The 12718-nt window shown below is 38.4% G+C and overlaps 1 protein-coding gene across 1 annotated transcript; it reads left to right on the top strand.

Annotated features, from left to right (window-relative positions):
* Window positions 1-3974: 3974 nt before the first annotated feature.
* Window positions 3975-7269, top strand: LOC307160633 (extracellular calcium-sensing receptor-like; the record flags this gene model as incomplete). The annotated part of the gene is made up of 6 exons (XM_079874825.1): window positions 3975-4189; window positions 4294-4585; window positions 4750-5541; window positions 5804-6031; window positions 6142-6265; window positions 6356-7269. 6 exons carry the CDS (start codon window positions 3975-3977, stop codon window positions 7267-7269), a joined length of 2565 nt encoding a protein of 854 aa, XP_079730951.1.
* Window positions 7270-12718: the final 5449 nt, after the last annotated feature.

The following is a 12718-nucleotide window of genomic DNA, read 5'->3' as shown; positions in this document are numbered from 1 at the left end:
TACTCACAATAAAAATAAAGTGTTTTGCTTTTTGACAAATAAAGAAAAATTAACATGATGCGATTTCTGCCTTCTCACTGTCAGTAAACTCCCATTTGAAACGCGTTCGAAAATGATCTATAACTCCGCGAAAATTCAGTCAAACAGGCAAACAGACCCACGGGCATAAAGCTTGAGATCGCATCTGTTAAATGAAGTAACTTATATAAAAAACAAATATTCTCATCTTCTGTAATCTGTATAAAAAGAGAGCGACTCCAGTCGAGCTCATTACGAGCTAATTCACAGTAATGTGACCACTCCCCGGAGAGCGCGTGCTATTTAAACGCAAATTCTGAGAACTATTGAAGATCTGTGAAACGCCCACATCAGCTGTAAACAAAGCGCGTCGCGATCGAGTGAGGCATAATATAGCCTACCTTATGGAGAAAAGACTCCTCAGAACAGTGCTGATATGAGGAACAATATATCCTGATATGAGGAGCAGATCCCGCTGAGGAGTGAGGTAGGCTGTTTTCTTTTCTCAAGTGTGGAATAACGTTATGGAATAACGTTAGTGTAGGCCTATGCAAACCGCAAAAAGATGAATCGCATTTCTATAATATGACTCGCCTTTCTGTGAGATGAATGAAGGGTACATATTTGTAAAGACTGTTTAGCCTAAATATAAATCGCGCGTCTGTGTGTGAAAGAATAAACTGCTTTGCTATAGCCTACTGAGATGAGTAAAAATCGACTGGAATATGTTGAAATAAAATGTATTTGTATAAGCAACGTATTAAACTGCAAATGAGCATTTATATGCCCTAATATTTCATAAAAACAACGCTACAGTCAGTCACTTGTTGACTAGATTTGGGTACAGTTTTTAGGCTACTGTAAAATATACTGCCACATAAAATAAGCTTTTGTTTAGCAATTTCTGCTCATATCTAACGTTTTATATATATATATATATATATATATATATATATATATATATATATATATATATATTTGTCAAAAATAAAGTCATAGACTAAGATGTTAGATGTTCCAATGCGGCTATATTCAAACTAATGAATACATATGATAAAATGTAGGCCTATAATCTTTATTCTTTTTCTTTTTTACAAAGAAAGAGTACACTTGAAATATTGTTGAAATTGTAATTATTGTTGTAATTGTAACATTTTTAATAAAATAGCAAAACATATTTACAAGAGAGATGTAAGCAAAATCTTAAATGGTCAATATAAGTCTTCTTCTAAATACATCCTTTGTCCTTGCATTGTGGCTCAGTCAGTGTCACACCTGAAAGGATGGCTCATTAGGCAGAGTCATTATGCAGAGTGGGTGTGAACTACTCCTCCCCCTCACATATTGGCTTTCCAAGCAAAACCTGTTTTACACCATTTAAATCAATGTATTTTTTTTTGTGAACGATAAAGCAAGACTATTTTCATATAATTTTGAAGCTAGAACTCAAAGGGACCACATCCATTGGTCAAAAGTCTTGTGGACACATATTTAATATGTGTTTTGTGGTCTTAATTCAGCAACTTTCATTTTTATTTTTTCCAATAACCACGCATAAACATTATTCTCTTAAAAATACAAACATCTACATACAAGTTGCTCGCATATTATGGTAGCCCTGTTTGTGCTATATATAGTGAATTTACACCTTTGTCATTAACATGTTTATAAATAACTGAAAAAAGCACAAATGTCAAGGCATGTCAGAACATCTCAAGGGCCCCAAAAACACCTTGGTCCCCAGAGGGTTAAAGAGATCGTTAATATAGTCCAAGTGACTACAGTGGCTCAATCTTAAGTATATCAAGTGACGAGAATACTTTTTGTGCGCAAAAACAAACAAAAATAACGACTTTATTCCACTATTCATTTCCTTCTCTCTGGGCCTTGTAGTGTTTTTGCGCTGCGCGTCTGTGTTGCACGTCAACACTCATCACACACATGACCAGCTTCGGCCAATAGTGAGCCTACGTGGTGACGTGTAACACAGACGCGCTGCGCAAAAACACTACGCGAACCAACTAGAGGCCCAGAGAGAAGGAAATGAATAGTGGAATAAAGTCGTTATTTTTGTTTGTTTTTGCGCACAAAAAGTATTCTCGTCGCTTGATATACTTAAGATTGAGCCACTGTAGTCACTTGGACTATATTAACAATCTCTTTAATAACTTTTCTGGGCCAGCAAGTTTGGGCCACCTAGCAGCCTATGGAGGAGTGAGATAGGGCTCAGATTTCATCAAAAATATCTTAATTTGTGTTCCGAAGATGAACGAAGGTCTTACGTGGTTGGAACAACATGAGGGTGAGTAATTACTGACAGAATTTTCATTTTTGGGTGAACTATCCCTTTAAGTCTTCCCGGCAGAACTTACGCTAAAGCTTTCATTTATGAAATTATTTCTGAATGTTTTTTAAACATTCAAAGCATCCAGTATTAGGAAATATTCCATTCTATCATTTTGAAAATATATTTCTGAATGTTCAAACATCCAGGTTTTAAAAATATTTTAAGAATGATTTGGCATTTACATACATTTTAAAGAACGTCAGTAAAAGTTATGAACGTTACCTTTTAGCTGGGATTGAACCTAAAACCTAAAGCATTACACTAAGCAGTCAGGACTTTGAACTTCCCCTTCTGTAACGGAATTTCATATGATTCTGAACTAAATTCTCTCATTGTCTTTCTGTTACTCACAACTCCATTTTTAAAACAAAAATCCAGTTACACTCTAAGGTCTCTCTCCAGCCTGAAGCATCACAAAGAATTTTGTAAAATGACAATGTTTGAAACTCTGTATGAAATAGCTCATATACACAGATTATTAGATTTTTTTGCATGCTGTCTAGTTGTATGTTTGAGTTTGTGTTCTTTTTCCCCTTGTTTAACTTGTGGGGTTGTGTTTTTGGTTTAGAAAATATAAGCGTTTTGCTCTTTATGATTCCATGTTTTGGACTTCACAGAGACTCTTGAAGAGTAAAGTGTACTACTACAGTAAAATGTGAATCTTAAAGTAAAGTTGTATCTGTTATTTTTGTAATTCAAATATTGAATACACTTATAAACTTTTAAACTCTGGAATAATGTAAGCACTCTGGAAAAATGTGTCTTAACAGTTTTTGGTACTTAAAAATTCTGTTAATTTGAAATCCATACATGCAGCTGTAAGAAAATTAATTGCTGACATCTCTTTTTTTTATCACTTGAATTCATATAAACATAAATATAATCAGGGCAGCACAGTGGCTCAGTGGGTAGCACTGTCACCTCACAGCAAGAAGGTCCCCGGGACTCGACACAGGTTCAAGTGTCAAGTTGAGAACCTGGTTTCCACCAAAATTTCAAGACAGCATAGGTAAATTGGCAATACTGGCCATCTGTCCAGGATGTTTCCCTTACCTGTGACCAGATAAGTGGTGTGGAGAATGGATGGAAAAGTAGAAGCAATGTTCCCAGGGGAACGTTTAAAGGATATATGCATAACCAAGAAAAACATTCAGAAATAACATTTTCAATTAGATAGAATGTAATGTTCCTCTAATGTTTACATAAACCAAGAAAAAAACTTTTTTAATACATTAAAAAGCGGATCTTTTGAACGTTCATAAAACTTTCAAAAATAACATTTTCATAACATTTGCAAAATTATAGAATGGAATGTTCTTCTAATGTTCACATAAACCAGTGGTTTTGAAAGTTTCAAAAACATTCAGATATAATGTTTTTATAATTTAATGGGAATGTTAGCAAAACATTCTAAGATACTGACCAAAGGCCACAACAAACATAAAAAGTATTATGTTCATGTCAAAATGTGGCACCTCCTCAAATGAGGGTAACCTATGTTATTTCCCAAAAGATTATAGGATCTCTATAAAATCCTCAAAGTCCTTCTATTTGCCGAAATGTCAGCGCTGACACATTTTACATATGATAATATCTATTAAATGGGTGAATGGAGTCACTGGTTGCACTGCTGCAAATGGTAATAGCCATCATGACTTTCTCTAAAGCTAATGAAACTGTCTGTAGTCTGCAAGGAGAGCCTGTACACCCTGAGCTATGGAAAGACGGGGACATCGTAGTTGGAGGGGTTTTCTCTTTCCATAGCAGCTGGGAGGTTATGCAACTGACATATTCTGTCACACCACCTCCACTAAAATGCATCAGGTAAGTAAAACCCGAAAAACAGTATGTTATAAGATGTTGTAAATACGAATGCTATGCTACATGATTAATTCATAGTTTTTTTTTTGTTTTGTTTTTTTAACAAGTCTTAATTTTAGAGACTTCCAGTATGCACAGTCCATGCTCTTCGCAATAGAAGAAATTAATAACAGTTCCACTTTGCTACCTGGGGTCTCATTAGGCTACAAGATCTATGACACATGTGGCTCAGTGGCAGTTGGGGTTCGAGCAGCTATGGCCCTTGCGAATGGGCATGAGAAAACGTCTGTTGAAGGGCCCTGCACAAAGAAGGCTGAAGTGCAAGCCATTATAGGAGACACAACTTCTTCAGCATGCATGGCAATATCAAAGGGTATTGGACCATTCAAGCTTCCATTGGTATGTTATTATACATCACATTTTACAGTTTATCAAAATATAGCATTTTAAAATGTTATAAAAATCGAATGCAATCTATGTTTTAACCAAATAATAGATTGCAATGAATGTAACAAATGTAAATATACTGGATGTGTTATGACTAAATGTATTGTTTCTCATAGATCAGTCACTATGCAACTTGTGAGTGTCTCAGTGACAAAAAAAAATATCCCTCATTTCTTCGAACTATTGCCAGTGACCACTACCAGAGCAGGGCACTGGCAGAACTGGTTAAACACTTTGGATGGACCTGGGTGGGAGCCATAAGAACAGATGATGATTATGGTAATAATGGGATGGCCACTTTCATGAAGGTGGCTGAACAAATGGGTATCTGTTTGGAATATTCTCTCCCTTTTTTCAGAACCTATCCTGAAGATAAAGTAATGAGGATAATTGAGCAGATTAAAAGCTCTACTTCACGAGTTCTTGTGGGGTTTCTTGCTCACTGGGACTTGGAGGTTCTGCTGCATAAATTTGTTGAATACAATATTACTGGTTACCAGTGGGTAGGCACTGAAGCCTGGATCTCTGATTCAGTCATTGCCAGTATGGATAAGCACCATGTTCTACAAGGAGCAATTGGTCTGGCTATACCCAAAACACAAGTGACAGGTCTGCAAGAATTCATTCTAGATATAAAACCACTGAAGTCATCAGGAGGTGCTATTTTTACTGAGTTCTGGGAAGCCCTGTTTCAGTGTAAATACTCAACTAAGAACAATTCAGTGTCCCCAACTGCATGCACAGGCAAGGAGGAACTTTCACAAGTGCAAAACCTATTCACAGACATGTCCCTTATGCCCATCTTCAGCAATGTGTACAAAGGAGTATATGCTGTGGCTCATACACTTCATGACCTTCTGGGCTGCAAGGAAAAATGTGCCTCAAAAAAACAGCCTGATCCTTTAACAGTGGGTTAACTATTTTACTACTGCTACAATATAAAGTACATTATTCTCTAAGGTTGTACATGTGTACAGAGCATGTTCAACACATTATAATATGCACTATATGTACATTACAAATATTATTGTACTGAGTTTAAAAAGATTTGTTTGTGGTGTCAAACACTAGTCAATGACTGCTTTAAATATTGAATATTTTGTCTATTATTATTATTATTATTATTATTATTATTACGGTATTATTATTATTATTATTATTATTTTTCAGTTTCTGAAGCACCTGAGAAGGGTGCATTTCAAAACTAAAGATGACGAAGAGGTTTACTTCGATGAAAACGGTGATCCAGTGGCAAAATATGAGATAATAAATTGGCAACCAAGTAGAAAACAACACTATGAATTTGTTACTGTTGGACTATATGATGCTTCTTTTCTGGGGATAAATCGTTTAGCTGTCAATATGGCAACAATTATATGGGCAAATAATTCCACAAAGGTGAGGAAAAAGTGGTGGACTTACAGAAAAAAAAAATGGTTTGAATTTTAATTTCTCTAAGTAAATGGAAATGGCAAAACAAACAAACAAACAAATAAACTCTGTCACAGGTACCAGTGTCTGTGTGCAGTGAAAGCTGCCCCCCTGGCACTAGGAAGGCTGTGAAGAAAGGAAAACCTATATGTTGTTATGACTGCATACCATGCACAGAGGGAGAGATCAGTAACACTACAGGTAAAATTGAATGACTATTTCCATAAAGAAAGAAAACAAGACACATAAATCACTGATTTTTCTGTTATTAATAATCACATCCAATAACAGATTCTGTAACATGTCTGCGGTGCCATCAAGACTTCTGGACAAATCTGCAAAACAATGGATGTGTTAAAAAGGAAACAGAATTTTTGTCATATGATGAGATCATGGGAATTTTACTCACAACTATTTCAGTTGTTGGTGTATTTATAACAATGATAATTGCAGTCATATTTTTCAGATATAAAAATACCCCAATAGTGAAAGCCAACAACTCAGAATTGAGCTTCTTGCTACTGATTTCATTGATGATGTGTTTTCTCTGTTCACTTACTTTCATTGGTCGGCCCACTGAGTGGTCCTGTATGTTGCGTCACACAGCATTTGGCATCACTTTTGTCCTCTGTATCTCCTGTGTTCTGGGGAAAACGATTGTGGTATTAATGGCCTTCAGGGCTACACTTCCACAAAGTAATGTCATGAAACGGTTTGGCCCTCCTCAACAGAGACTCAGTGTTTTTGCCTTTACTCTTATACAAGTGCTTATTTGTGTCCTTTGGTTAACAATATCACCCCCTTTTCCTTTTAAAAATCTTAAGTACTTCAAAGAAAAGATCATTCTAGAGTGTAACGTGGGATCAGTTGTAGGTTTCTGGGCAGCGCTGGGTTATATTGGACTTCTTGCCATTCTTTGTTTCTTTATGGCTTTTCTGGCTCGGAAACTCCCTGATAACTTTAATGAAGCCAAATTCATTACATTTAGTATGCTCATATTCTGTGCTGTTTGGATTGCTTTTATACCAGCTTATGTTAGTTCTCCTGGAAAATTCACTGTAGCAGTGGAGATATTTGCCATTTTAGCCTCCACATATGGAATGTTATTTTGCATATTCATTCCTAAATGCTATATCATTTTATTGAAACCAGACAAGAACTCTAAAAAACATTTGATGAGTAAATTACCCTCAAGAGCTCTGTGAGTAATATATTTAAAGAAAATATATTTGAGAATTATGTGGATGAAATAATACACACTCTTACTTTTACCAACCTATATTAAGTTATGCTGATTATTATCACGATGATGGCATGTTTTTTTTTTACTGAACAGCTTTATAGTTTATGTTGGTACATAATAAAACTAAAAACATCTCTGTTTTGGTAACTGTTTTATCCAAAACCTTTATACACACATAAACTGAAAATAAACTGAAAATTCGGATGACACATCCGATACGCAAACGAATGACTCTTTAATGAATGGTTTAAACAACTGATCTGTCCAACACTGAGCTCACGAGACGTCTGAATCGGTGTATAAAAAAAAAAATCTGTAACACTTTACAATGATGTTCCATTTATTAAACTCTGGTTAATTACATTAGTTAAAATACTATTAATAAACTGCACTTCTACAGTATTGTTAATGTTAATTTTAATATTTAGGCTACTAATAGCCTACATTATTGAAATCAAAAGTTGTATTTGTTAACATAGTTAAGGAGAGGAGAGGAGATGAGAGGAAGAGCAGAGGAGAGGAGAGAAACAGGAGAGGAAGAGTGTATATATATACAGTGGTGGTCAAAATTGATGGCACCCCTGGTAAATATGATAAAAAATGGCTGTAAAAATTAAATCTGCATTGTTTATCCTTTTGATCTTTCCTTCAAAAAATTCGCAAAAATCTAACCTTTCATTGAAATAAAAGAATTGAAAGTGGGGGGTAAATCACATTATAAAATAAATGTTTTTCTCCAAAACATGCTGGCCATAATTGTTGGCACCCTGTTATTAAATACTTTTTGCAACCTCCTTTTGCCAAGATAACTGCTCTGAGTCTTCTTCTATAATGCCTGATGAGTTTGGACAACACCTGACAAGAGATCAGAGACCATTCCTCCATGCAGAATCTCTCCAGATCCTTCAGATTCCCAGATCCATGTTGGTGCTTCTTCTCTTCAGTTCACTCCACTCATCAGGTCAGGGAACTGGGACGGTCATGGCAGAAGCTTCATTTTGTGCTCAGTTACCCATTTTTGTGTTGATTTTGATGTTTGTTTTGGATCATTGTCCTGACTGAAGATCCAACCACGGCCCATTATAAGATTTCTAGCAGAGGCCGTCAGGTTTTGATTTTTTATCTGTTGGTATTTGCTAGAATCCATAATACCATGTATCTAAACAAGATGTCCAGGACCTCCAGCAAATAAATAGGCCCACAACATATAAGATTCAGCAGTATATTTAACCGTAGGCATGGGGTACTTTTTATCCCTGTTTGCACCAAACACATCTGGTGGGTTTGCTGCCAAAAAGACCTTTTTTTGTTTCATCTGACCATAGAATCCGGTCCCTTTTGAAGATCCAGCCGTGTCTGACAACTGAATATGCTGGAGTTTGTTTTTGGAGGAGCGAGGAGGATTTTTCTTGAAACCCTCCCAAACAACATGTGGTGATGTAGGGGTTGTTTGATAATTTTGTTTAGGCTTTCTGACCCCCAAGACTCAACTAATCCCTGCAATTCTCCATCTATGATCCTTGGAGAGTCTTTGGCCACTCAAACTATCCTCCTCACCGTCCATTAATACAATATAGACACACGTCCACTTCCTGGCAGATTCGTAACATCTTTAGTTGATTATGACTTCTTAATTATTGCCCTGATGGTCAAAATGGGGATTTTAGCTATTTTCTTACAGCCACTTTCTATTTTGTGAAGCTCAACAATCTTTTGCTGCACATCAGAACTATATTCTTTGGTTTTCCTCATTGTGATTGATGATTCAGGGGATTTGGCCTTTGTGTTTCCTCATATTTAAACTCCTGTGAAACAAGAAGTCATAGCTGAACAATGTCATGTTCCTAGTCACCCTGGTGTGCTTAAAAATGTAAATATTAATGGGAAAATACTTCAGAGATATTTTTCTCATAAAAAATTCTAGGGGTGCCAACAATTATGGCCAGCGTGTTTTGGAGAAAAACATTTATTTCATAATGTGATTTACCCCCCAATTTCAATTATTTTACTTAAATGAAAGGTTAGATTTTTGCGAATTTTTTGAAGGAAAGATCAAAAGGATAAACAATTCAGATTTATTTTTTACAGCCATTTTTTAGCATATTTACCACGGGTGCCATCAATTTTGACCATGACTATATATATATATATATATATATATATATATATATATATATATATACATACATACACACACACATATATATAAAGTAATATAATGAATAAACGAAAACGAGAATAACAACGAAATAACACTCTTAGCAAAAGGAAACTGAAGCGAAGAAATAGTGCAAAGCACAAACAAAAAGAAACAAAACTATAATTGTAAACAATCAAAAACTAAACTGATCAGCAGCCCTGCAGATTCAATGCTCGTAAGCTAGAGCCAAATAGGCCTGCAAAGCAGCACAAAAGAACCCACAAAAGAACAGCACGCAAACAAAACAAAAACAAAGAAATGCCCATAAGCATCAAAAACAAATAAATGAACGCAAACAAAACAAAAATAAAGTGCCCGTAAGCAAAACAGCAGCGGCATTGTGTGTGGCATCTTTGGCTAGGAATAATTGTGTTAAGTTAGCACTCTTTAACATCCGCTCACTTAAAAATAAATCACTTCTAGTCAACGACTTAATAACCACAAACAATCTGGATTTTATGCTTCTAAATGAAACCTGGCTAGAAGACAGCTGCAGTGCAATAATCCTCAATGAAGCAGCCCCTCCTAACTTTACTTTTATGAGTGTCTGCAGAGCTGTTAAGAGAGGTGGGGGTCTAGCTGCTCTTTTTAAAGATATCTATCAATGTAAGAAAATATCATTTGGGAATTACTTGTCTTTCGAATATCTGGGTATTGTGTTAAAAGGTGCTCCACGCATTTTACTTATCATTATTTACAGGCCTCCAAAATACTCTCCAGCCTTTGCTGAGGACTTTACAGAACTGTTATCAACAATTACCTCAGAGTTTGACTGTTTTGCCATTGCTGGAGATTTTAACATCCACATAGATAATGCAGAAAACAATATGGCAAAAGAAATCAAAAGTGTTTTAAAAACTTTTGATCTGACTCAGCATATACATGGACCCACACACAATCGTGGACACACTCTAGATTTACTTATCAGTAAGGGTCTAAACATTTCATCGATTGTTATTAAGGATGTAGCGCTGTCTGATCATTTCTGTATTTTCTTTGATATATTGATCTCTCCTGCCACTGAAGCTAGATCTGTGTCTGTCAAGAAGAGATGCTTAAATGAGAACACTAGTGTACTATTTATGAAGGCTATATCCTTAACACCAAGCATATCTGCAGACTCTGTTGATTTTCTCCTTGATTCTTTTAACTCAAAAGTTAAAAGTGTATTTGATGATATTGCTCCTGTGAAAGTCAGGAAGAAGAGTGGCAGACAAAAAGCACCTTGGAGAAACTCAACAGCAGTGCAAAATATGAAAAGACAATGCAGAAAAGTAGAGAGCATGTGGCGGAAGACAAAACTTGTAGTCCATTATAACATCTACAAAGACAGCATCCATGCTTTCAATATGGAACTAGGCAAAGCTAGACAGACGTTCTTCTCAAATATTATAAACAGTAATTTAAACAACACACGCACTCTTTTTGCTACTGTAGAGAGACTGACAAACCCCCCAAGCCAGATTCCCAGTGAAATGCTCTCAGACAACAAGTGCAGTGAGTTTGCTTCTTTCTTCTCTGAGAAAATCGTCTCGGTTACATATGGTAACCCTCGTTCCCTGAGGGAGGGAACGGAGACGTACGTCGTGGTGAACGACGAATAGGAATCTCGCTAGAGAGGCCAATCTACTTCGAGTGAAACTAAACGAGCCAATGCATATTGGCGTGCAATCATTTGCATCAGCTGTGCAGCCTCGCAGCGCGGGTATTTAACGAGCAGCTGGTGCGATTGCTCTTCAGTTTTTTGCTGAGGAGCCGAGCCGGTGAGCTGGCTGCCCCGGCGGGTCGCAGCAGATGTGGCGACGGGACGTACGTCTCCGTTCCCTCCCTCAGGGAACGAGGGTTACCATATGTAACCGAGACGTTCCCTATCGTCCGGTCACTACGACGTACGTTGTGGTGAACGACGAATAGGAATCCCTACTAAAGTGCCACAGCTGCTGCACCCCATCCAGCGCCCTGAGCAAGCCTCTACCCCTTCTTGCCTGGAAGGACGATAGGAGAGGGCTTACACCGAGAGTATCCTTCACTGTTGTTCCGTGATAACCCATACAGTGAGATTATTGGATAACACTGGGAAGCGTGCCCGAACTGAGGGAGGGGAACGCTGCGGGAGCCACATTCTTAAGAAGAGTTATGTGGGAATACACATATGGACTAACCCAAGGGTTGTACTGCATATGAATAATGGGTGACTTAGCCCAAGGGAAGACACGGGCTTCCGTTAGGAGCAGCCGTGGAAGATATACACATATGGGATCCCCGTAGGGTCACACATATGGGAACCAGCCTAGACCCGGTTCTCAAGGATTCAGCGGATAAAGGCCTGGCACCGGACGCTCCGCCACATCCGGGCCGAGGGTGTTTGGAGGACTCGACAGGTTTTAACTCTGGAGCAATAAGGGTGCACAGTAGGGTGCAGCAAGCCGACAGAGCCGGTACTCTCAGTGCTTCTACCCGTTTAGGGTGAGAACACAGGAGGACACGGGCTCTACACGTAGGCTATAGTATCTAGCGAACGTGTTAGGTGTCGCCCAGCCCGCAGCTCTACAGATATCTGTTAGCGAGGCGCCACGTGCCAGCGCCCAGGAGGATGCAACGCCTCTCGTGGAGTGTGCATGCAACCTAAGCGGGCAGGGCACGCCTTGAGCTTCGTAAGCCAAGGCGATGGCATCCACTATCCAGTGGGCCATCCTCTGCTTGGAGACAGCCTTTCCCTTCTGCTGACCTCCGTAACAGACAAAGAGCTGGTCTGAGGTCCTGACGCTTTGGGTTCTGTCCACGTACATACGCAGAGCGCGAACGGGACAGAGCAAAGCCAGGGCTGGGTCTGCCTCCTCCAGGGGCAGCGCTTGCAGGTTCACTACCTGATCTCTAAAGGGAGTGGTAGGAACCTTGGGCACATAGCCAGGCCGGGGTCTCAGTACAACATGGTTGTCACCCGGCCCGAACTCTAGGCACGAGTCGTCGACCGAAAATGCTTGCAGGTTCCCTACCCTCTTGATCGAGGCCAGTGCAATCAGCAGCAAAGTCTTCAAGGAGAGAAGCTTTAAGTCTGCTGACTGCAAGGCTCAAAGGGAGCATCCTGAAGTGCTCGAAGCACCAGGGAAAGGTCCCAATAGGGTATGGAGGGGGGATGAGGAGGATTTAATCGTCTCGCCCCCCTAAGGAACCTGACGACCAGGTCGTGCTTCCCAACTGTTTTGCCATC

Source organism: Squalius cephalus (genome assembly GCF_949319135.1).
Source record: "Squalius cephalus genome assembly, chromosome: 6".
Lineage (NCBI taxonomy): Eukaryota > Metazoa > Chordata > Actinopteri > Cypriniformes > Leuciscidae > Squalius > Squalius cephalus.
Note: the sequence above shows the minus strand (reverse complement) of the source record. Positions and strands in the feature narration are given on the sequence as shown.